At 43.6% G+C, this 27,400-nt stretch overlaps 1 protein-coding gene across 1 annotated transcript in view; it reads right to left on the bottom strand.

The window, feature by feature from the left end:
- Positions 1-27,400, bottom strand: part of GALR1 (galanin receptor 1) — a 473,677-nt gene that overhangs the window by 209,561 nt on the left and 236,716 nt on the right. Inside the window, exon 2 of the mRNA XM_044294931.1 lies at positions 22,430-22,495. Within this exon, the coding sequence (XP_044150866.1) occupies positions 22,430-22,495 (66 nt within the window). The remainder of the gene's footprint in view (positions 1-22,429; positions 22,496-27,400) is intronic.

Below are 27,400 nucleotides of genomic sequence, written 5' to 3'. Positions count from 1 at the left end.
ACCATCTCACCTCTTTGCCTCCCTCAATTTACTCTCAAACCATTATTTTCTTTGAATTACTTATGTATATATATATATACTTTGGACACAATTGCTTTGTCTCTCAGACCCCTGAGGAAGCTGGTTGATCCAGCGATACGTGTTATATCTCTACACCATGTCCCCCTATCTCTACATTTGATGAGTATTTGTGCTATTTTGATGTTATATTTATCATATATCATTGATTTTGTACTCCATTGGCGGCTATGTATCCCTGTTTAGGACTTGGTGAATATAGGTATGTGTGTTGGACGTATTGTCGGTCCTAACACAGTGTAATTGTATACAATGTTTTTGTGTTTCTAAATAAATTATAGATTTTAATATCAAGATGTGCAGCCTTTGTATGCGGTTTTGCTGTCTTTAATTTTATATGGTTCTATATTAATACTGGGGCTTGCACTCTGAGGTTTCTATTTGGTGTGCTTCCTGACTCCATATTCTAGTGGGTTCACTATGAGCATGGGTCCATGAGAGTCAAAGAGTGGGTATTATCATATCGTTGCTTAAAGGGAACTCTCAGTCTTGATCTTTTTCTCTACCGACTCGATCACAGTCCCTCCGGTCGGTAGATTAATTTTTCAGAGCGTTAGGTATTATCTACGATGACCCGGATCGAATCTCCCTGGCTAAGACCAAGTTACAGAGTTTATGGCAGGGAGAGTGTTTTGTGGAGATCTATTGCTCTAAATTAAGGAGATAGGTTATGGATATGGAGTGGAATGATCCAGCTCTCCTTTCTGTCAGGGATTATCCAAGAGGCTAAAGAACATGTTGGACTTTTACAAAAATCCTGAGTCATTAGAAACGGCTATGTCCCTTGCTGTACGTATGGATAGATGCCTGAGAGAAAGATCTAAGGTCCCTCACTCTCAGGATGAACTATCTTATAATGTGGCGGTTTCCTCTGACACCTTGGGTGGAGAGACTCCTGAGTTTATGCCTGGTGACTAATCTATGCAGTTAGGGGGAAGCTACCGCTGGGCCTACTTGCAAGAGTTTTAAGCATAAGAAGGGAGTATGTTTTTTTCTGTAGAAAAAGGGAACATTTTGTTAATGTTTGTCCTTACGGACAGCGTCCCATCTTACTCTTGGTGGTGTGGGTGGGGAGTCAGAGAACTTACTTTGGTCATTAAATGGTAGTACTCGATTTCTCCTGTCTGCTGAGGTGGCGCTAGAGTCCCAAACTGTAGAAAATTGAGGTGTTTATTGATAGTGAGGCAGGGGTTAACCTAGTTGATGGTCAGTTTGTCCGTTTGCATGGGTTGAGGAAAAGTGCATTAGAGAAAAATATGTTGGTGTTTGCATTAGACTCTGCACCACTTTCCCAGAGATGTTTGTCACCGGTGACGCAGGAGATCCGTTTATGAGAGGGTGATTTTCATCAGGAATCCATTTTGTGTTTTGTACTGTAGGGTCTGCCTGCCCCATTCGTTCTGGGTTTACCATGGTTGAACAAACATAATCCTACCATAGACTGGAAAGCGAGACAGATTCTCAATTGGAGTGATTATTGCATGGACAACTTAATACATCTCTTTCTGTCTTGACCACTAAAGATGTTCTCTCTTTCATTTCAGATTTTTCTGATGTATTTTCTGAGAGTGCTTGCTAGGATTTACCCCCACACCAGGAATATGATTGCCCTATCAATCTTATTCCCAGAGCAAAGTTGCCCAAATCTAGGTTATATAACCTTTCTAAACCCGAAAGAGCAGCCATGCAAAAGTATATTGCCGAAAGTTTGGCTAAGGGACATATTAGACCTTCCAAGTCCCCAGTGGAAGCAGGGATTTTCTTTGTAAAGAAGAAAGGCGGAACTCTTAGGCCATGTCTGGACTTCCTTGAGCTCAATCGGATTACGGTCTGTGATCTGTACCCCCTTCCCTTGATTCCTGACTTGTTTAATCAAATTGTTGGTGCCAAGGTGTTCTCCAATTTGGACCTAAGGTGGGCACATATACTGGTCAGGATCAAGGAGGGGGAAAAATGTAAGATGGTTTTTAATACCCCAGAGGGTCATTTTGAGAATCTGGTCATGCCGTTTGGGTTTACTAATGCCCCTGTAGTTTTCCAGGATTTTGTTAATGATATATTTCATCATCTGCTAGGGAGGTTTGTTGTGCTGTATCTGGATGACATACTAATTTATTCTCCAAAAATGAAGACTCATCAGGATCACATGAGACTTTTTACAGATCCTAAGAGAGAACAAATTGTATGCTAAGATGGAGAAGTGTGTATTTGCAGTTCAGGAAGTGCAATCCCTGGGTTACCTACTCTCATCTTCAGGTTTTCATATGGATCCAGAGAAGGTCTGTGCTGTGTTGGAATGGGATCAACACGAAAAAATCTGAAAGCGCCTATGGAGTTTTTGGGGTTCACCAAATACTACCGTAAATTCATTTTGAACTACTCGGCTGTGGTTAAACCTTTAACGGACATGACTAGGAAAGGTTTGGCTGTCTCAGTCTGGTCTGATGAAGTATTACAAGCTTTTTCTGCGGTGAAGGATTGTTTTGCTTCTGCTCCTATACTGGTGCAACCGGATGTGTCACAGCCACTCATTGTGGAAGTTGATGCATCCGAGGTAGGGGTAGGAGCAGTCTTGTCGCACGGTCCTTTACCTAGTAAATGGCGCCCATGTGCATTCTTCTCTAAGAAACTCTCAGCTGCAGAAATAAATTATGATGTGGGTAATAAAAAGTTGCTGGCCATTAAGTTGGCTTTTGAGGAGTTGCGTAATTGGTTGGAAGGAGCAATTCATCCTATTACTGTGCTTACTGATCACAAAAATCTGGCTTACCTGGAGTCGGCTAAACTACAGAACCTAAGGCAGGCCAGATGGTCATTGTTCTTTACCAGATTTAATTTCATTGCTACCCATCGCCCTGGGGTTATGTAGCTTTCCTGGGGGGGGGGGGGGGGGTGATTCAGAAGATCCCGGTCTGATATTGTCTGAGGGGGTAGTTATATCCGCCCTATATCCCGACCCTTTTGGGTCAAATAGGGCCCTAGGTTCCAGCATATGAACATTCCTACCATCAAGAGCTGTTCATACTTATAGTAGTCAGGGCATGAATTAGGTGGTGACCTTTTCCCCTTTCCTAGTTTCCAGGCCTAGTACCTTTTCCCTTCCCTCTTGTGGTTGGTGTGGAGTTATCCACCCACACCACACTGTGACAACTGAGCAATTCAGGAGTACTTTTGCACAAAGATTTGGATTATGGATGCATTAGGGACACATATATTTACTATAAATATGGACCTTGATTATATTTTTTATGCACTTTACATCCATTATGGACTTGATTCACTGATGATGTCACTATGGATTTGCTGCCTATATAATACTGCATTTTTCGCAGATTCATTGTACTTGAGAAAGATCCTGGAGAGGATTAAAACAATATACTACAAAAGTGAATAAACTACACTGTTTTGTTATCACTTGATCCTCTGGAGTGTCATGAATTCTATGCTAATATATATATATATATATATATGTGTGTGATGTGTACAGTATACGTGCTGGAAGGCATGTATGTCCCACCCAGATACCTCAGCGTAGTTTGCTGAGACAGTTTTGTTTACATTTTGTTCTGGGCTGGATTTTATTTGGAATGGTGGATAGGTTTGTTAGTGAGATCTGGCAGTCCAAACCCTTCCAGTCCGGGTATTGTCTTTTACCTGAAGTCATCACAGGTGAGGCCTGCTCTAATCAAGGAGGGATTAAACCAACCCTCTGTGTGTCAGTATGGAAGAGAGAAAACTTGGAAACAAAGGCCTACAGAGGCTCTGTGTGGTCTCAGCCAGCCTGAAGGCTTTGCAAATCCTGAACTTCTGGGGACCCAGCAATGCCTACAGAAAAAGGGTCGCAAGGTCAGCCTGGAGGCTGCTGGACCATATGTGGCTGAGGGGCCACGAGGCTATGTGAAGCTGGATCCCTTCCCATAAGCACTTGTGTCTGAGAAGAAGACCTGCTAAGTCTTGGAGCCTAGACGGCCAGGTGTTTGTTTTGCTGATTTGTGTGTGCTGGTGCCAAAATAAATGACCATTTTGGACTTTTAATCCGTTGTCTGCAATGAAGTCTGTGACTGCGATCCCCTGAGAGAGAGAGCGATCCCTTACAATATATATTTATATTGTGACACAGTGAAGGGTCTGTTAGTAGATGGGAGGCATTTTCCTCCCAGCATATGCTGCAGAGACTGATTGCAGTAAGGTGAAGTCAAGCACTGGGCTGGATTTCACTTGCCAGTCAGGGCTTTGCGGAGGCCCAACTCTCATTAAAAGCAGCTAGAGTGTGGGAAAGGGGACTGTGTTAAGGTGTTTGTACATGTGTGGATTTTTGCAAACTGTCTGGAAAAACAACTCGACTTGTTCAGGACTTGAACCCTTTCAGCGGATCTGTGACAAGGTGTAAACTAAACACCAGGACTTGATCTATATACGTGGTACCCTCTACATGGTGTGAACTGAATACTAGGACTTGAAACAAAGGTGAAGTCATTTTTTCAGTTTTCTTATACCTGCCAATTGTGAATAAACACTAAAGTCTGGTAAAGAACTGATTTGTGCGTCTGTACTGCATCCGCTCACACTGCCTACCAGAGCGAATCCCCACTATATATATATATATATATATATATATATATTGCTGTTATGTATTTGACCCTGTCCACACATTCACCTGTTGATTCAGTCTTAGTGCATTTATTGGTGTGCTGCTACTTTATTTGTTTGCTGTATTATTGCTGGGTAGCTTGCACCTGCGATTTGTCTCAGGGGGTGCTGTTCCGTTTTTTGCTTTTATATATATATTAGATATATATCAGGCATGCTCAACCTGTGGCCCTCCAGCTGTTGTAAAACTACAACTCCCAGCATGCCCAAACAGCTTACAGCCATGAGCCTACAGCAGGGCATGGTTGGAGTTGGAGTTTTACAACAGCTGGAGAGCCGCAGGTTGAGCATCCCAGATTTTATATATATATATATATATATATATATATACAGTACAGACCAAAAGTTTGGACACACCTTCTCATTCAAAAATTGTAGATTCACACTGAAGGCAGCAAAACTATGAATTAACACATGTGGAATTATATACATAACAAAAAAGTGTGAAACAACTGAAAATATGTCATATTCTAGGTTCTTCAAAGTAGCCACCTTTTCCTTTGATTACTGCTTTGCACACTCTTGCCATTCTCTTGATGAGCTTCAAGAGGTAGTCACCTGACATGGTTTTCACTTCACAGGTGTGCCTTGTCAGGTTTACTCAGTGGGATTTCTTGCCTTATAAATGGGGTTGGGACCATCAGTTGCGTTGTGGAGAAGTCAGGTGGATACACAGCTGATAGTCCTACTAAATAGACTGTTAGAATTTGTATTATGGCAAGAAAAAAGCAGCTAAGTAAAGAAAAACGAGTGGCCATCATTACTTTGAGAAATTAAGGTCAGTCAGTCCGAAAACTTGGGAAAACTTTGAAAGTGTCCCCAAGTGCAGTCATAAAAACCATCAAGCGCTACAAAGAAACTGGCTCACATGCGGACCGCCCCAGGAAAGGAAGACCAAGAGTCACCTCTGCTGCGGAGGATAAGTTCATCCGAGTCACCAGCCTCAGAAATCGCAGGTTAACAGCAGCTCAGATTAGAGACCAGGTCAATGCCACACAGAGTTCTAGCAGCAGACACATCTCTAGAACAACTGTTAAGAGGAGACTGTGTGAATCAGGCCTTCATGGTAGAATATCTGCTAGGAAACCACTGCTAAGGACAGGCAACAAGCAGAAGAGACTTGTTTGGGCTAAAGAACACAAGGAATGGACATTAGACCAGTGGAAATCTGTGCTTTGGTCTGATGAGTCCAAATTTGAGATCTTTGGTTCCAACCACTGTGTCTTTGTGCGACGCAGAAATGGTGAACGGATGGACTCTACATGCCTGGTTCCCACCGTGAAGCATTGAGGAGGAGGTGTGATGGTGTGGGGGTGCTTTGCTGGTGACACTGTTGGGGATTTATTCAAAATTGAAGGCATACTGAACCAGCATGGCTACCACAGCGGCATGCTATTCCATCCATTTTGCGTTTAGTTGGACCATCATTTAATTTTCAACAGGACAATGACCCCAAACACACCTCCAGGCTTTGTAAGGGCTATTTGACCATGAAGGAGAGTGATGGGGTGCTGCGCCAGATGACCTGGCCTCCACAGTCACCGGACCTAAATCCAATCGAGATGGTTTGGGGTGAGCTGGACCGCAGAGTGAAGGCAAAAGGGCCAACAAGTGCTAAGCATCTCTGGGAACTCCTTCAAGACTGTTGGAAGACCATTTCAGGTGACTACCTCTTGAAGCTCATCAAGAGAATGCCAAGAGTGTGCAAAGCAGTAATCAGAGCAAAAGGTGGCTACTTTGAAGAACCTAGAATATGACATATTTTCAGTTGTTTCACACTTTTTTGTTTTTCAGTTGTTTCACACTTTCATATAATTCCACATGTGTTAATTCATAGTTTTGATGCCTTCAGTGTGAATCTACAATTTTCATAGTCATGAAAATAAAGAAAACTCTTTGAATAAGAAGGTGTGTCCAAACTTTTGGTCTGTGCTGTATATATAATTTTTATTCTGCAGCACTTTTTCAATTGGGGGTTCTAGAGAGTCATAAATAACATAGCAACAAACAAGTCAACAACTAAAATGAGAGGAATGAGGGCCCTGCTCGCAAGAGCTCAGAATCTAATATAAATCAGAAGCTATGAATCTAGGTGTGTTACAAAAGGTAAATAATGCTTGTTTTGAACAATGGCTCGGCCATCTTAATATAGTAAGGGAGAATATATAAAGCTGCATGAGTCACTGGCCGATAACTGTATTCTGATCATGTTCAGAAGAATGATGATGAAGGGGGGGGAGATAGAGAATAGATAGAGAACGGACATGATGTTAGAGATAGACAGTGACTGCTGTTCTGTAGTACAGTAGGGATGATATCATGAGTTGAAGTATATAGCTGGTTGTCATTAGTAGTGTTGATCGAGCACCAATGTGCTCGGGGGCTCAAGCCGAACACATTGGAATAATGGAGTCAATAAAAGAACCCGAGCATTAAACCAGGTACCCCCTGCTCTGAAGAGGGGATGGTGCCTGAAATGGTTCTGGAACAGCATGGGGAGGATGTCTGGATGCATCTTGTACTCGCAGGTCGCTGCTGGGAACGATGTTGTCCGAATAGAACAACACTTTTAAAGACTGACAATAATACGCACAAAACCGAAAAAAACAACTAAATGTTATAGGAAAAATTAAGAAACATTCTTTACTGTATATTTACTTGTATATAAAGTGCAAGTGCTGTAAAAAATTACAAGCAAGAGGTACTCCGATACAACCTGTATATCACTTAATGGAGGGCCTCATTCACATTGTGGTAAAATAGTTCAGGTAGTGGGACTCCTACATTTAAAAAAACCTATGCACTAAGTGAAAGGGCTGCCAAAAATTACAAGGAACTAGCACTCCAAAACAAAACACATAAAGGAGGGCATCATACACACCCTTGAAAAATTATGATTGATGGCCTGCTGGTGACCCTCAAAAACATTTGGAGCAAGGGCCTGCTGATCTGACCATCTAAAACTGGGGCGAGGGCCTGCTGCCGCATTGGTGACTCTAGATAACCTCTAGGCGATTGCATGTGCCTGTGATGGCGACGATCCATTCGGATGTCTGCCCTATCAACTTTCGATGTTCTTTTCTGCACCTACCATGGGGATCACGGGTAACGGGGAATCAGGATTCGATGTTGGAGAGGGAGCCTAAGAAACAGCTACCACATCCAAGGGAGGTCAATGGCTGAAATCTGATTGGCTGTTGTTATATTGCCCTTTTTTTTTCTAATTGTGAACCACCCAGAGATGGTGGGTAAAGATATTAACACACAAGCATCCAAGGAAGGCAGCAGCCAACTTGCTGTCAGCCTCCACAACGTTCACCCAGTGTGCCATCATGGTGAGGATTGTGTTGACCAGACTCTTGGCTGCTAAAACTGGACTTGTAGGTGAGGGCCTGCTGCGGCTTTGTTGACTCTAGATAACTTCTAGGCAATCGCACGTCCCTGTGATGGCGATGATCCATTTGGATGCCTGCCCTTTGAACTTTGGAGCAATTTTTCAACCATGACCTTCTGGTATAGCATCGTTTTGTTTGTCCTCTACACCAGAGAAATGAAAGATTAGAAGCTCTCTTTGTAGCGGGGGTCGAGAAGGGTGAATAACCATTAATCCGTGTTGTCTAAAATGCGTATAACGCGCAGGTCGTGGGAAAGGCAACCTAAAATGAAGTCAGCCATGTGTGCCAGAGTACCAACAGGTAAGACTTCGCTGTCATCATCAGAAGGTGAGCTGACCCTGTAAAAGATTGTAGGTGAGGGCCTTCAGGTGAGCTAACCCTGTAAAACATTACATGTGAGGGCTTGCAGTTGAGCTGACCCTGTAAAACATTATTTGTGAGGACCTACAGGTGAGATGACCCTGTAAACAGTGGCGTACCTACCATATAGGCAGACCACGCAGCTGCTATGGGGCCCGTGAGGAAGAGGGGCCCGCAGTGGAGGAGAGGCCCCGCCCCCGTCTATCTTCCTAACTGTCTCCCGTCTGCTAGCCCCGCCTCCTAGCCCCGCCTCCCGTCGGCTAGCTCCGCCTCCCGCCTGTTAGCTCCATTATGCCTGATTCCTATTTCCTCCGGATTGCCACTACCCCACCAGTAATGAAGTAAGTGACCACTTGTAGGTGAGGACAGTGCAGGGGGGGGCACTCAGCTTTCCCAGGCTATTCCTCTGCACATATGTTATTCAGAACAGGAGGAAAGCTGGGTGCTATTATGTAATGTGACTCAGCTTTCCTGATGTCCTGCATGGCACAGGTGCAGAGGCAGGAGCAGATATGAGGGGAGGTGGGAGCTGTGTCACTCAGCGTTCTCAGAGTATTCTCATGTCTCTCCACATGTGCCATGCAGGACAGCAGAAAAGCTGGGTGCTATTACATCATGCAATGTCCCTCAGATTTCCTGCTATCCTGCAAGGCATAAATACAGATAATAAGAACATGGAAAGGCAGGGGGGAGGGGTTCACCCAGCTTTCCCAGAGACTCCTGTCTCTGCACATGTGTCATGCAGGATAGCGAGTAATGACAGTGTCTCCCAGCTGTCCTGCATGACACAGAGGATGGGAGAAGGGAGGCACTCGCTTCCTCAAACTTTTCTCATGTCTATGCGCATGTGCAATGCTGGACAGCAGGAAAGTTGGTATTACATCATGTAACGCCCCAGATTCTTGTCAATATATGCTGAACACCGCCAGGACCTATCAGATCCCATTCTCTATAAGGGTACTTTCACACTTGCGGCAGGACGGATCCGACAGGCTGTTCACCATGTCGGATCCGTCCTGTGGCTATTTCGCGCGACCGCCGCTCCGTCCCCATTGACTATAACGGGGGCGGAGCTATGGCGCAGCATGGCGGTGCACGGCGAAAGCCGCCGGACTAAAAGGTACTGCATGTCTGACTTTTTAGTCCGGCGACTCTCGCCGTGCACCATATAGTCAATGGGGACGGAGCGGCGGCACGGCGAAATAGCCACAGGATGGATCCGACATGGTGAACAGCCTGTCGGATCCGTCCTGCCGCAAGTGTGAAAGTACCCTAATGGGTCTGTTGTGATCCGGCATGAGTACTGCCATTTTGTAGAACAAAATACTTCTGCATGAGGTGGAGCAGGGGAGAAGTTAGGGAGGGCAGTGAGAGGAGCCAGGGCGCATAGTAGGAGGGACTAGGAACGGGCATGGGGGCCCAATCTAAATTCTTGCTATGGGGCTCAATGATTTCTGTGTACGCCCCTGCCTGTAAAACATTATATGCAAGGGCCTGCTGTTGAGCTGACCCTTTAAAACAAATTATATGCGAGGGAATATATGTGAGGGCATTATATGCGCTGAATAAGCATGTTGATTTGATGGAAGAGGAGGAGAAGGATGAGAAAAGGAAGATTTAACCATATACCCTTTTTTGTGGTGGAAGGGGTGCATGGGAATACAGTGTATTGAGTACATTAAACAACACATTTAAAGTGCCTTTGTTAATCCACTTTCTTCTTGTGGAGTCGAGAAGTTTTGGGCAATCCAGACCTTGTTCATTTTTATAAGAGTCAACCTGTCAGCATTTTCAGTTAGATGAGGGTACGCTTATCACCAGCAGCACTAAATACCCTCTCAGACAAAACATTGGCGGCAGGGCAGGCCAACACTTACAAGGCGTAGAGAACCAGTTTGTGCCACGTGTCCAGCTTGAACAGCCAGTAGTTGTAAGACACTGAGGGATCGCTGAGGACGCTGACATGGTCTGCTACGTACTCCTTCACCATCTTTCAAAACTTTTCCCTCCTTGTGACACTAGGCCATGCATCAGGATGAGGATGCCAGCGGAGTGTCATGAAACTGTCCCAGGCCTTGGAGAGTGTTACCCAGCCTCTGTTGGAACTGCTGTGTGTTCCCCTTGTCTACCCTCTTTGGTTGCTCAAGGAAGTACGGACTCTGCCGCCAGTGTTGTCAGATGGAAATTTTTGGAGCAATTTTTCTACAAGTACCTTCTGGTACTTGCACCGTTTTGCTCGTCCTCTCCACCTGAGGAATGAGAAGGGTGAACACCCAGTAATCCGTGTTGTCTAAAATGCGTATAACGCGCGGGTCGCGGGAAAGGCAGCCTAACATGTAGTCAGCCATGTGTGCCAGAGTCCTAACAGGCAAGACTTTGCTGTCATCATCAGGAGGATCATTCTCAATCTCCTCATCCTCTTCCTCCTCTTCTGCCCACCCACGCTGAACAGATGGAATTAAACTTCCATAGGTACTACCCTCTGTAGCGGAGTCAACAGTATCCTGCTCCTCCTCCTCCTCTTCATCGTCCAATTCGTGCTGAGAAGACAGACGGAGGGTGGACTGGCTATCACCCTGTGTAATGTCTTCTTTCCCGATTTCCACCTCTTCCACATGCAAAGCGTCATCCTTAATTGTGAGCAGCGAGCGTTTGAGTAGACACAGAAGTGGGATGGTTACGCCGATAATAGCGTTATCGACGCTCACTATCTGTGTTGATTCCTCAAAGTTTTTTAAAACGTCACAGAGGTCAGACATCCATGCCCCCTCCTCGCTTCTGATTATTGGAAGCTGACTGGAATGGCAACAACCATGTTGCAACTAGTATTCCACTACTGCCCTCTGCTGCTCACAAAGCCTGGCCAACATGTGGAACGTGGAGTTATAGCGTGTGGTCACGTCGCACAACAGCCGGTGAGCTGGCAAGTTAAAGCGCTGCTGCAGAGTTGACAGTCAGGCTGAGGCTGTCGATAACTTGCGGAAATGTGCACACACGCACCTTCACCAGTAGCTCAGGCAAATTAGGGTAGGTTTTGAGAAACCGCTGAACCACTAAGCTTAAGATGTGGGCTAGGCATGGGATATGTGTGAGCTTGCCGAGCTCCAAAGCCACCACCAAGTAACGGCCATTATCACACACACCCATGCCTGGTTGTAGGTTGAGTGGCGAGAGCCACAACTCAGTCTGGTCTCTTATCCACTGCAACAGCTCTGCGGCGGTGTGCTGTTTGTCCCCTAAGCATATCAGCTTCAGCACGGCCTGTTGATGCTTCCCCACTGCAGTGCAACACTGCTTCCAGCTACCGATTGATGGCTGACTGGTGCTGCATGTGGATAATTCGGAGGTGGAAGTGGAGGAGGAGGAGGAGAAGTGCAGGTTGGAGCCACTAACGTAGGTTCTGCCGGAAACCCTGATGCAATTAGGGCCCTCAATCCTTGGCGTCGTTAGCACCTCTGCCATCCCAGTGTGCCGTGAAGGAAATGTAGCATCCCTGGCCAAATGCACTTGTTCATGTGTCCGTGGTTAAGTGGACCTTCCCAGTAACTGCGTTGGTCAGGGCACGTGTGACATTTCGGGACACGTGTTGGTGTAAGATGGGCATGGCACACCTTGAAAAATAGTTGCGTCTGGGGACAGAGTATTGTGGGATGGCTGCCAACATCAGGCTGTGGAAGGCTTCAGTGTTCACAAGCCTAAATGGCAACATTTCCAGGGCCAGTAATTTTGAAAGGTGCGCATTTAGTGCTATGACCTGTGGGTGGGTGGCTGGCTATTTGTGCTTGCATTCAAATGCCTGGGGTAATGACATTTGGACTCTGTGCTGGGACAGGGAAGTGGATGTGGTCGCTGATGGTGCTTGCAAAGGTTTAGGTGCAGGGCAGGAGGCATCCTCGTCTGCGCCTTCGACAGGCGATTGGCCAGCGCGTACAATAGGGGAAGAGGAGGCAGTAGTGTGACCCACAGACACAGATTGTGGACCCAGGCGTTCGTCCCACTTATTACGGTGCTTGAATGCCATGTGGCGGATCATGCTGGTGGTGGTGAAGCAGCTAGTGTTTACGCCTCGGCTCATTTTGGTGTGGCACAGGTTGCAAACTACTATTCTTTTGTCGTCCGCACTTTTCTTAAAAAATAGCCATACCGCGGAACACCTACCCCTTGGTAAGGGAGATTTATGCAAGGGGGTGCTCCGTGTAACAGTTGTTGGCCTGTTTGGTGTGGCCTACCTTCTCCCTATTGCCACCCGACTTCCTCTTCCGGCCTGTTACAGTGCTGCAGATCCTTCCCCCTCTGTACTGCTGTCCTCGCTCGGCTTTCCACCTTCCCAGGTTGGGTCAGTGACCTCATCGTCCACCACCTCCTCTTCCACTTCCTCACTCTGATCATCCTCTTGATTTGTTGACCTAACTACAACCTCAGTGATTGACAACTGTGTCTCATCCTCTTCATCAACTTCATGAGACAGTAATTGCGGTTGACTAATTGGCAACTGTGTTTCATCATCATCCACCTCATTAAACACTAATTTCCATTCCCCACCGTCATGTTCTTGTGACTGTGGATGCTACTGGAATTACAGTGATGGCAGTGCTTACCTGCACCTTTAGTGGCTGCATAGCAGTCGCGAAACACGCGGGTAAGAGACTCGAGCATGATGCTAGAGCACATGCGGTACTCAGCCAAGTACCGCCATGTGCTGAGCATAGCGATGCTCGAGCCGAACAGCAGTTCGGCCGAGCATGCTCGCTCAACACTAGTCATTAGTATAGAGATGGTCGTGAAAACCAAATCTGCTGTTAGTCTTTCTGATTGTGGCGGTGTAGAGAGGAAAGACCAGAGGACCTAGGACTGAACCCTGATGAAACCCAACAGCAAGAGAGACAGGAAGGGAAATAGAGCCAGCAAATGATACAGTGAAAGAGCGGCCAGAGAGATAGAAAGAGAACCAAGAGAGAACAGTGTCCTCAAGGCCGACAGACTGGAGCATGGTGATGAGGAGATGGTGGTCTACAGTGTCAAATGATGCCGAGAGATTTAGGAGAATTAATAGAAAGTAGTTAACATTGAATTTGGCTGTCAAGTTATTCGTCACTTAGGTGAGGCCAGTTTCTGTACAACGTAGGGTGTGGAAACCAGACTATAATGGATCAATTAGAGAGTTAGCAGTTATTTTTTAATTAAAGGGATTATGAATGTTTAAAAGAAGAAGATGCCAGAAGAGAGAAAGATTGAAGATTTCAGTTGGGGTATTGACAGCTGGGGAGAGAGTCTGGAGGAGGCAAATAGGGTCAGTAGTGCATGTGCTGGGGAAAGAAGAAGAGAGGATCCTGGAGATTTCTTCTTTTGTGACTGGGTTTAATGTGGAAATACATAAAATACAAAGTCAAATATTTCACATTTTTTCACAATATCTATGGCTAAATAACTGTCTTAATATGGATCTGCCAAATGAGGCCAGTCTAATTCTAATGCAGTCATATGTCTTAGAGCTATGTATAAAAAGCCTTTAATAATTTAATTCATGCCTGCTACCCCTCTTGCAATGGCGAGCTAGAGCATGCTGAAAACTGAGTTATGGGTAATTGCGAGTCTTTGGAACTTGGAATCAAAATATGGCAAAATCTAGGCTTTGTATCAGACTTTAAATGTTATGTTATATGTTTGTGCCTTCTAAAATTCAAATATAATTACCTAATGAGTGCAAAATGATTGCTGCATTCCATGTGTTACACATAATTCTGACAGTGACACCCAAGATTAAAGAGTTACCAGCTTGCAAAGTAAGCAATAGAAACTAACTTACTGATGTTTATTACTACTTGTATGAGACATTATCCAGGTGTAAAGCAAATCATGCTGGGAGCTTGACTTCTGGTGTCTGCTTCTACAGTACCTTATCACAGATTATTATTTCCTTACCAATCATGCTAGTTATAGATAATGCTGGGACATACCTTCCATCCTAGTCCTAAAGCACTCTATTTTTTCTGTGGATCCCCTGCAAAAGTTGATGTTTATGAGGAAGGAACCTTATAGCAGAAAACTATAATAGGCCTTCCTGATGATTAGTATATCTGAAATTAATTTTATCAGAAATTATTTATAGAGTTTTTTCAGGATTTGGCCTTAAAACCAATCATAAGAGGACATAGGCAAAAAAAAAAAAAAAAAAAACCACAAACCAGGATATCTACAATTCAAACGTATATTTAAAGTGGTTTCCCACTTTAAAAATCAACTACTGAAGTTACTCAACGAAATCACAAGCGACTTTGCAAATAACGACTTCGCAAATAACTTACTTTGGCTCATCAGAGCCCATACATTCTTCACGCAACACTAGTAGCAATGATTAACTAGACAGATGGGTCACTATGTTATTAACATAGCATTTTCACATGCTTCCTTAATAGCGCAACGTACCATCTGTCATGTTAACAATTACTACTTCTGTATCTGTCGCAACAGAGTAGTTGCCCATTTAAACTTTCGCTATGGGCCCTATGATTACTAGTTACACCCTTGCTTCTGTAGAAATACTGTAGCAGTGTTCACATCAATAAAATATGTTGATTTTTATATTCCTATGCGTTCATAAAGATAACTCTATATAAACATCTTACTAACTGTATAATAGCTATACATAAAAGAAGATCCACAAAAATGAAATATAATAACACTTTTTATCTATAGATATTACAAATAAAATAAACAAAACATAATATATAAATAAAACATAAACATATAAATAAAATAAAACAAAAATTGAGTAGTTAATAAATAATGAAGCACATGCAGTATTATAAGATTTTACAGAGGTCACAGTAAGTGTATATAAATCTGCCTATAGTCATGCATAAATATTCATATAAAGTGCTTAATGCAAAATAAGATAAAAATGTAGAACAAAAATTCATAAAGCAAAGAACAAACTAACCAACCAATGTATGTACAGACAGCTCTGTGACTCTGGTGCTCTACCTGAAGCTTGCTGTACTAAGTGGCTGCTGAATAAAGAACCAGAGTTTAAGACAAGGAGCAAGATACTAAGGTTTGATAGATTTTCCTTGTGTGTTGTTGGCTTGATTCTAGCTAGTCCTCCAACTACAGCAGACAGGGTCTAAATCTTAACTCATATTTACTGTTTTTCTTCTTTACTGTTAATCCCCATTTAAACATGTGCTCCATGGACAATGCTACTAAGTGTGTGTCCTGTGCAATGTATGCGTGCCTTGAAGAGCCATTCGAACGTGAATACATTTGCACTAGATGCAATCATGTTGCATAATGGAAGCCCAGAACCTGGATCTAAATAAGCAGCTTGAAACACTTAGGGGCATTGCAGACCTGGAGAGAGGCTTAGACCTCACTGTTCAGGCACTGACTGGGGTCAGTGAAATGGAGGTGGGAGGAGAAGGGCAAGATCAGGACTAACAGGTCAGCAGTTGGGTTAATGTAGGAAGAAGGGATAGAGGGAAAAGTGCCAGGGAGTAACGCCCTAGTAAATATGTCTGTTTGGCTATTAGGGATGAAAGCCCAGGGCCAGAAACACTCCAGCAGGGCGTTTCTCCTAGAAACTAGTGATGAGCGGCATAGACAATATTTGAATTTGCGATATTTTGCAAATTTGGAGCTGAATTTTCGCCATAAATTTGCAAATTCGAGAAGTCATGATCTCCAGTCATTGTTTACTTGATTACGAAAATTGGCAATGTAATATATTCGCAATAAATTTGCAATAAATATGCGATTAGCATATTCAACACTATTCGCACATCCAGTAATATACTCACTTGGCTAACTGTAGATATGGTCCAAGAGAATTTAAATAGGGTAAATGTGAACAAGGCTCCGGGTCCAGATGGATTACACCCAAGAGTGCTTAAAGAGATCAGTTCACTCATTGCTGTGCCCCTGTTTATAATTTCTAAAGATTCTCTAGTGACTGTTATAGTGCCAAGCGATTGGCGCAAGGCAAATGTGGTGCCCATATTCAAAAAATTCATCTAGGTCCTCCACAGGTAATTATAGACCAGTTTGTTTAACTTCTGCTGTGGGACAAATGTTTGAAGGACTCTTAAGGGACTATATACAGGAGTATGTGACTGTAAATAATATTATAAGTGATAACCAGCATGGGTTTACCAAGGACAGAAGTTGTCAGACTAACCTGATTTGTTTTTATGAGGTGGTGAGTAGTAACCTGGACAGAAGGGTGGCTGTGGATGTAGTGTTTCTGGATTTTGCAAAGGCTTTTGATACTGTCCCTCATAGACGTTTAATAGGTAAAGTAAGGTCTATTTGCCTGGAAAGTATAGTTTGTAATTGGATTGAAAACTGTCTGAAGGACCGTGTCCAGAGAGTTGTGGTCAATGATTCCTATTCAGAATGGTCCCTGGTTATAAGTGGTGTAGCCCAAGGTTCAATGCTGGGTAGTGATGGACGAACATCTGCCGGGACAGTTCGTGAACGCGATTGCGCGAGCGCAAGTTCGCGGCGGGTCCCATTCATTTTAATGGCAGACGAACCTGAAAACCTTCAGCTCATATTTGCAGCCAAGAAATAATTACTGAAAGACTTGCAAGAATACAGCGGCTCACCCCCTCACCGTATGGATAAGGTGCTCACCCTCAGGTCCCACCCTCAGGACCTCAGAAAACAAGAGGAGGTGTAAGCAATATGAAGGGGCACACTCAGAAGGGAAACACAAAAAATAATTACGCAAAATATCAGCCATATAATTTTCGCTTACGCGCATGAGCAAATGCACTATACAGTACCCAAATGCACTATAAAGAAAGTATATTGGTATATAACACCCTACTTCAATCTGTTTTTTGGGGGGACGACTGGTATATCACACCAGTAGAAATTATTTGTTACAATAACGCTTGTCCCTCTATATACCTGCAGTATCGCAGCAGAACTGCACACAACTGCAACACAATACAAATGCACTATAATATACTTTCTAACATAGAAAGTATATTATAACATTGTACAAGGAAGGCAATCCATTAGAATATACATGAAGATAAAACGTGACCTTTAATAATTTTACACACGTCCGTAAGTGTTTTGCAGAGCCGCAAAACACTGACACCGGCAATGTGCATTCCGCAATTCCGGCACTAAAATAGAAAATGCCTAATCTTGTCTGCAATTGCGGACAAGAATAGGACATGTTCTATTTTTTTGCGGAAACGGAAGTACAGATGCGGAAGTGCGGATCTGCAAATGCGGATGTGGATCCGCAGATGCGGACAGCACATTCCAGCCCGATTTAAAATAAATGGGTCTGCACCCATTTTGCAAAATTGCGGAATGGATGCGGACCCATTTTGCGGACGTGTGAATGGAAAAAATATCCCTCAAAATTAAAATAAATTAAATTATTAAAGTAAAGCAAAAAGCATAGATGTGGTAGGCAATAACAAGTGCTCGGCGGCACTAAATCAGGTCCTCGGGGTCACCAAATCAGAAACCATATGTCCTACCACAATCCGGGGGGTTCCAGTGCACATCCATAAATCCTGGAGGGAAAGCAAAAAACCATCTATCCCTGGGCTAGATGATGATGTGGTATTGAAGGACAGGGTGGGCAAAGAACTGTCCCTGATATTGCCCTACAGGGGGGTGCTATTCTGGCCCTAATTGCCTAATCACAGACCACCCGCCCTGATAAGAGCGACCCATCCGGAACCTTACCCTATATAAAAATGGTCCTAGTAAGCCCCTAGCCCCCTGACTTCCAGGTGATCACTATATAGATTTATGTGTTTTTGACTCATTATGAAAGTATATTATAAGTATATCGCACTATCACACATATCGATAGTACACCTATACTAGTGCTTAAAATGAATTTTGTGGCCCTATTAGCTAGCGTTTAGTGTCCCTAACAGCCTGTCCCTGCTCCACAAACCAAACTCTCCCTACACTGGCAAAACACTGAATGTAAAATGGCAGCCAGATCGGGTTTATTTATAAGGTAGGGGGTATGTCCAAGTGCTGAAATGTCTCAATTGGCTGTCCTGTACCACCTGATGGATGTATCATGGGTCAAAGTTCTTCACAATCTAAAAGAATATGGCGGACGCAAATTTCTCCATATGTTTGCATGTTCGGCGAATCGCAAACACGCAAAGTTCGCTGCAAAACAACCAATGGGCGAACCGCAAGGCCATCTCTAATGCTGGACCCTTTATTATTTAATTTATTAATGATATTGAGGACAGGATTAATAGCACCATATATATTTTTGCAGATGATACTAAGCTATGTAGAACTGTACTGTCTATGGAAGATGTCCACAAACTGCAAGCTGACTTGAACACTCTGAGTGATTGGGCATCAACTTGGCAAATGAGGTTCAATGTGGATAAATGTAAAGTTATGCATCTTGCTAGTAATAATATCTGTGCTTCATATGTCCTAGGTGATGTAGCACTGGGAGAGTCACTTATAGAGAAGGATTTGGGTGTCCTTGTGTATGGTGGATTAATTTACAGCATACAATGTCAATCAGCTGCTTCTAAGGCCACCAGGATACTGTCATGTATTAAACAAGGAATGGACTCGTGGAGCAGGGATGTGATACTACCACTTTACAAAGCGTTGGTGCGGCCTCATCTGGAATATGCAGTTCAGTTCTGGGCACCAGTCCACAGTAAGGGTGAACTACAGTTGGAAAAAGTACAGAGGAGAGCGACTAAAATGATAAGGGGCATGGAGGGTCTTAGTTATGAAGAAAGATTAAAATTATTGAATTTATTTAGTCTTGATAGAAGAGATATCTAAGGGGGGACATGACTAACCTATATAAGTATATAAATGGGCCATATAAAAAATATGGTGAAAAACGGTTCCATGTAAAATAAGCTCAAAAGACAAGGGGGCACTGCCTCCGATTGGAGAGGAAAAAGTTCAGTCTCCGGAAGCATCAAAGCTTCTTTACTGTAAGAACGGTGAAGCTGTGGAATAGACTTCGGCCTCTTTTACACGGGCGTCCTGTATTTGCTCCGGATGAGTCGCGTGTGCATTGCAGGAAAACTGTGCGAGTAGGCACGCAATTGCAGTCAGTTTTGACTGCCATTCATTGCGTTCCGATGTTCCGTTTTTTCCACGCGAGTTCAATACGTTTTGCACGCGCGTGAGAAAAAACTGAATATGGTACCCAGATCCGAACCCGGACTTCTTCACTGAAGTTCGGGTTTGGGTTAGGTGTTCTATTCATTTTATTATTTTCACTTATAACATGGTTATAAAGGAAAATAATAGCATTCTTAATACAGAATGCTTACAAAAATGTGGATTGAGGGGATAAAAAAAATAAATTAACTCACCTCATCCAATTGATTGTGCAGCTGGCATTGTCTTCTTTGCTTCTTCTTTCAGGACCTGCAAAAGGACCTTTGATGACATAATCACGTTCACCACGTGGTGAGCACGGTGAGGTCAGCGCAGGTCCTGCTGAATGAAGATATAAATCTTTTAACTTTTTTTCAGCAGGACCTGCGCTGACGTCACCGCGCTCACCGCGTGGTGAGCGTGATTACATCATCAAAGGTCCTTTTGCAGGTCCTGAAAGAAGAAGCAAGAAGACGATGTCAGCTGCGCGATCAATTGGATGAGGTGAGTTTTTTTTTTTACTTTTTACCCCTCAATCCACATTTTAGTAAGCATTCTGTATTAAGAATGCTATTATTTTCCCTTATAACCTTGTTATAATGCAATGAATACACTTTAATGAATACACTTAAGCAACCATGGGTGAAATTCGCACCGCATCCGCACTTGCTTGCGGATGCTTGCGATTTTCACGCAGAACCATTAATTTCTATGGGGCCTGAGTTGCGTGAAAAACATAGAATATAGAACATGCTACGATATTCATGCAACGCACAAGTGATGCGTGAAAATCACCGCTCATCTGAACAGCCCCATTGAAGTGAATGAGATCGGATTCAGTGCGGGTGCAATGCATTCACCTCACACATTGCACCCGTGCGGAATTCTCCCCGTGTGAGAGGGGCCTTCCTCAGGACGTGGTCACAGCAGGAACAGTGGACAGTGTTAAAAAGGGTTTAGATGAATTCTTAAAAGCAAACAACATTAATGCTTATGAAAACGTGTAGAAATCTGAGTGTAAATTCCTTCTGGCATTCGCGTCCCCACCTATCCCTTGGTTGAACTTGATGGACTTTTTTTAACTGTATTAACTATGTAGCTATGTAACAGGTGTCTTGCTTTCACTTTTTTAAGGGGCTCAAGCAAGCAAAACATGTGCTAGGGCAGGAATTATAGGGCAGTTTGGATATTCATTGTATGCATTTAATGCTCTATCTTATGGCTTACTCTGTATTACTCTAGGGTGGTTAGTGATTTGCTTTGTGGAATTGTGTCCTATATGTTTATCTTAATTTGTACTAAGCACTTTATATGGTCATTTATGTATTGCTATAGGCAGATTTATATACATTTATTGTGATTTCTGAAACATCTAATAGTACTGTATGTGCTCCCTTATTTATTCTTTTGTTTATTTACTTCTGTACAGAAGCTGAGCAGGCACCATAACCACTGGGTGCCTGCTGTTTAACACAGCAGACACCCATTGGCAGAGTCCTTGATCGGAGATAATGCCGATCACAGATTTTAACTCCTAAGACGCCATGTTCAATTGTGACCACAGCATCTAAATGGTCATTTACTGGGAGCACTGCACTCCCAGTTGCTGAAAGTCTCCTCTGCAATGGTATACCATTGCCCTCTATGCCTTAAGAGATCATTGTTAAAACACAAGAAAAATTACAAAAATGTGGTATCTCTGTAATTGTAGTAAAAGTGGTTATGGGAGAACCGGATGGATTGAATGTAGAGTTTGACATCAAGGTTTGCGTTGTAGGGAGATAGAGAGGATTGCGGATACTTTTCTATGGTTGCTAGATGTTTCTGCATTCATTGGTTGGCATTGACATGTGATCGGCAGGGTCATTAGAAAAGAATGTGGGGCTAGTAATTGAGAGAGGAACATGCGATCGTGGGAACTATTAGACACGTGGTAGTGAACGTATTAAGAAAATGGGGTAGTTGATGTGGATTGGATATTAGGAACCATGTGATTGGAATAAAGAGGTAGAGATAAGGATATTAGCTGGATCAATATGTTGATTTTATGGGAAGGATGATAATTGTGTGTCGTTTTATGGAGAAGCATAATAACTATAAGGTATGTGATTATTGTGTAATATGTATTGTAGTGATATTATTATGTTTTAATACTGAATGTTTAAAAAAAAAATGGAAATTACTCTAATTGTAAAAAGACCTTTTTGGTTAACGCCTACATCTCCATTAAAAGGAAGAACCGGATAGGATTTGCAGATGCCCCTGACGAAGTGGAGGCGAAACCCGGGTTGGGCAATCGGCGAGAGGAGTGCCACTTATTTTATATGACTAAGATTTTATGGAATTTGTGAGTATAATAAATGATTTTATAAAATAAAGAACTTGTGGGACTTCACTATGTTGGGCCGTCTCCTTTAATATTATAGGGATTAGGAGCACCGATTTTTGTGGAAGTCAAAGTCACTTTGTCGGATTTGACCATATCAGATGAATTTTCTGTGTGACACTTGCAGGATGACAGGCCGAACTGGATGGACAAATGTATTTTTTCGGCCTTATGTACTGTTACTATGACACATTTCCTTTGAGTATGGCTATAGGCAGACTTGTAGATGCCACTTATTGTGATTTTTTCCTTTATAATATATATATATATAATCTCAAAAAAACTTTATTATAAGGAATTTTCTTTGGGACTTTGTAGAGTGATTTTCTTTTGGTGTTTCCTTGATTTAGGTGTCAGGTTTAGGACTATTTCTCTCTTTTCTGTAGTGTAGATTGGATCTTTCTAACTTTTTAAAATAAAAACTTACCTTTTTCTTTGACGCTTCTGACTTCTTTGACATGTTCCTTAACTTCTTATGCAAATGGTTAAGAACCTGCAAGTATAAGAGAACAAGAATTTCACTAATCTCACTCAACTGAAAATTAAACCAATATGTGTCCTTTTATCATAATAAAACTCCTCAAGGTAATAGACTTGTAAGATACCTTGGTGTCTGTAAGTTCTTTGTGTACATCCCATAAAACAAACTAATTCTATATGTCTTAAGATAATTTGTTTCCCTGGCACACCACAACACACAACTTTACAAATATGTATCAAAATATGCAACCTATTAGTAAATGCCCTCCAGTATCTTTTTATTTTGGTAGACGGTGAAGAAACCAGTACTATCTACAGCATATAACAAATCATATGCAAATAGGGTACTGCTTGTATAACTTTCTCCTCAGGGCAGCCTTTAGCTATCCATTCAATTTTGTATAAGTCACTAAAAATAAAAAATATGCTTAATAAAGTGGTTTCTCACTGGACAAAATATATTATTTATGCATGATTATTGCTTCTAGATCATTTTAGCATAAAATTTGTATGTAAGTTGCACACATTTAAAAATAATTTCCACATTCAATGTGGTTATAACAGTGTCAACCATCTCTGGATCCATGCAAATATTAGTTTGGCGTGAACACAATCCTATTTGTTTAATTACATATTTAAGCTACAGTAATTCTAATTATTTAGCTGATAGTCGCCTGGAGGCACAGTTACTAGGACTGCAGAAGAGGAGTTGCAGAAACAAATATCCTCTTTATAAAGAAAACCACACATTGCAGCAGGTCTGGCTCCAAGAATCCCGTGATTGCTGGATTGTAGGCCAATTGCCAACCCTTAAATGGCAAACAATTTAAATAGCTGCAATTGGGATAAAACAAAAAAGAAAGACTCACCTTTTCTGTCCTCTGGAGATCCAGCAAGTGGTTTGCCCTAAGTGGTCATGAACTGGCATGCTGCAGCACTAAGCGGTGATACCACCATATAAGTTAATACTAGGGATGAGAAACATCCAAAGTCGATTTGCATAAAACTTTGTTCTAATATTGTGCGGAGCAGGAGCTCCATACAGTATTAGAATGTATTGGCTCAGATGAGCCGAAGTTATTGCTTATTGCTACCACGTGGAACCGAACCCGAGTTCAGGAAATGTTTTTTTACAGTACAGATTAATTTATGAAATCTCGTGAGACTCCGCAAATCAATAACTTCGGCTCATCGGAGCCAATACATTCTAATACTGTACGTAGCTCCTGCTCCGTACAGTATTAGAACAAAGTTTTATGCAAATCGACTTTGGATGTTTCATCCGAAGTTGATTCGCTCATCCCTAGTTACTACACCACAGTTACATCAAGTAACTGATTTGAGACATTAAGTTTCCCTTTTTTCTCTATTTCATGTAGACTGCCTGACAACATTGTCTCTAGAATTTAACGCGCAGGTATCTTAGGATTCTCACCTTTATAGTATCCTCTCCATCTCTTTCCCACCTTTTCATAAGCGCACCGTCCATAGTTTCACAGATGGTTACAATGCCTCTGTGGCCCTATACAGTAATAGCACACCCTATTTTTGCCCCACACAGTAATAGTGCCTCCATTAGCCCCTAAACCATAAGTGCTCCTGCCTAGTTATAGTACACCTTTGTGCCTCCACAGGTGATATCGCAATTGATTCGAAACACACAGTTCCTTTTTTTCTTTACCCATGTAGACTGCCTGACAACCTCCTCCAGTGACAACTTGTCTCTCTAGAATTGAATGCACAGATATTTTAAGATTCTCACTTTTCCAGGATCCTCTCCAAATCTTTCACACCTCTTCATAAACTCACCATCCATAGTGCTACAGATGATAACAATGCCCCCGTGGCCCCATACAGTAATAGTACACTCCTTTTGTGTCCCACACAATAATAGTGCCCCCATTAGCCACTATACAGTAAGTGCTTCTCTGAGTGCCATGCTCAGTAATAGCACTCATTTTTACCTCCACACATTAAAGGGAACCTGTCATCTGGATTTTGGGTATAGAGCTGAGGACATGGGTTGCTAGATGGCCGCTAGCACATCCGCAATACCCAGTCCCCATAGCTCTGTGTGCTTTTAGTGTGTAAAAAAAAAACGATTTGATACATATGCAAATTAACCTGAGATGAGCCAGACCTTGAAAATATGACTCTTCTCTGGTCACACAAGTAAGATATGACTCTTTTATGTTAATTTGCATAAAAGGTGGGAAGTACAAAAATACATAATACTTATTGAATTCGTCTCCAAATGAAATTAAAAGTGTAATTTATATGTTTAGGGTAAAACAATGAACATTTAGAAATGCTCAGTGAGGGTAGCATAGTAGAGGTGACAGGTTCCCTTTAAGTTCCTCCTTTATGCCTACACACATAAGAATGCTCGCATTGTGTTCCCCACACAGTAATAGTGATCCTCTGGGTGTCCTACCCAGTAACATTGGTGTGTCTCCAAATACTTTTTGTACTCGCAATACAACAATGCTTCCCTTTGTGCCACACAGTAGTAGTGCAGTACCCCGGATAGGGAGCACTGCAAATTCCCTTACGTCCTCAACAGCAGCACAGATGGGGTTAACTGCCCCTGTGGACTGGTAGGACCGGCGGAATTTTAATGAGCCCAAGAACCAATAAACGATCTTCAGCTCCCTGAAAGGGAGGAGATCACCCCCCAGCCCACCGTGTTTTTTTCTGTCCTCTGGACAGGTGGACTGGCGTGTCGCTCCCTCTCTGGGAGCTGAAGATTGCTTAGGGGTTCTTTTTTCCCTCCTTAAAGCTTAGCTCGCTTTCTATGGATCTCAGTGCCTTTATTTTAGGCCTGATCATGGCGATTTTGGTCTGGGGTACCGTTGGGGAGGGGGGCGTCCCCTCCCCTCTTCTTTCATCATCTGTAGACGGTGCTCCGTTCCTCCGCTACCGCATGTGTGCGGCGCTATGGGCGCCGCCATTTTCCGGAAGTGACGCGCCCTAGGTGCGCTACGTCACTTCCGGTTTTCCGAAGCGATGCGGTGATGTATAAAACTCACCTTTCTTTAAACTGGCTCCCTAGAATGACATCCTGGACTTAGGATTAGTCTGGGGAGACAATTTTTCGTTTAGGTAGAGCCAGTATAGGCTCTGGTTTTTCTGAGTGCTTGCTTTGGCAGCACATATACAAAAAAAAAAAAAAAGGGAGTGGTGCTGATCTCGTTTCAGGAACCCGCCCATTGGGCGGGGTTTCCTCCTTTTAAGCGCCCAGAGCCCATCAGTCAGTGCTCTGGTTGCGTTGCTTTCACAAGTTAGCTCCAGAGCTCTCCTGTGCTTTGTGATATTCCTGCAGTATTGCTTTGCTTGGGTTTTGTACTTCCTCTTCTTTCAGCTCTATTTCTTCTAGTGCTGGTGGGCCCCCTTAAGGTCTGGTTTTCTCCACCTCCTGATGTTGTAGGTGTTATGACCTGTTTTGTTTTTTCCATTACAGACTATGGCTTCCCCTAAGGAGGATCAGAGGAAGGCTGGGGCCAAGAGGAAGCATTTGGCATATTACGAATGTAACACACCCCTAGTTGACAGCTGTCCTTACTCCAGATGTGAGAGTTGCACGGCATCCACGGAACCCACGATGCAGGAGATGTTCCAATGGACCAAGACATACGTGGATGATTCCATCAAGGGAGTAGTTCAGCTACTTAATGAGAGGCTACCAGGTCCCTCTCAGACTCCCATGGAGGTGGTCGCACCGGTCGAAAGACCTACCCCCTGTTCAGTGGGGTCTTCTTCTTCTGAGGAAGAAGAATCTACTTCTTGATTTTTTCCTCCAGAAAAGACGCAGAAATTACTCAAGTCCATCAGGTCGGGGGACCAGGATGTTGACATGGGGGAGTCCTCCGATCCCGCCGGTCGGACACAGCGTGTCTTTAGAGCGGATGAGACCCTCCTCTCTGTGATGCGCACAGAGTGGAAAAAGCCTGAGAAGGGTCCAGTGCTTACCAGAAAATTCAGACTCATGTACCCGATGGCTAAACCCTTGGTGGAATCGTGGGGTTCCGTTCCCAAGGTGGACATGGCTATAGCCAAGTTGTCCCGGCGCACTCTAGTCCCTGCAGACGATGGGTCTAGCCTGCAGGACCCTCTAGACCGGAGGGCAGAGTGCACCCTTAGGAGGGGTTACGCGGCGGCCGCTGCCTCCGCATCTACTTCCATTGCGGCCACTGAGGTAGCCACCTATCTACGCTCTAGGCTTAATCAAATCCAGACGGATGTGGACCAGAGCGTATCAAGAGACGACATCCTGGCAGCCTTCAAGTCAGCCAACCTGGCTATGGACTTTTTAGTTGATTCCTCCCAGATGCAGCTAAAGCTGGCCGCCAAAACTATGGCCCTAGTTTCAGCTGCCCGCAGACCACTCTGGCTGAAACCGTGGATTGCGGATAACGCATCCAAGTTTGACCTTTGTGGGCTCCCCTTCGAACCAGGTAGGTTATTCGGGTCCGAATTGGACAAAATAATGGAGGGGCTCTCCGATAAAAAAGGGAAGAGCCTCCCCCAGCAGCCCTTTCGGGGACGCCCCAGACAGGAAAAGAAGGGCGGAGGTCGTTCTGGGCAGCAGTCTAGGCGCAGAGATTGGGGGGGGCCGTCTCGTAAATATCCGAGACGCCCCCGCAAACCCACCAGGGAGGCAAAACCCTCCTGACTATGGGCCTCCTCGAGGCTCTTGGATAAGCCCTGCTGCCCCTGCAGTGTCTCCTCTAGATTTTCCCGTACCCCTCCCCCAGATTCCCGTGGGGGGCCGTCTTACCCACTTCAAAGACTCTTGGAGCCGGTTGATTGCAGACCCCTGGGTCCAGGACATAGTTTCCGCCAGGTACCGGGTAGATCTTATCTCTCTCCCCCCAGAGAGATTCATCGCCACACGAAGCTTCGGGTCTGCCAAACAGGT

This window comes from Bufo gargarizans, chromosome 5, assembly GCF_014858855.1.
Source record: "Bufo gargarizans isolate SCDJY-AF-19 chromosome 5, ASM1485885v1, whole genome shotgun sequence".
Lineage (NCBI taxonomy): Eukaryota > Metazoa > Chordata > Amphibia > Anura > Bufonidae > Bufo > Bufo gargarizans.
Note: the sequence above shows the minus strand (reverse complement) of the source record. Positions and strands in the feature narration are given on the sequence as shown.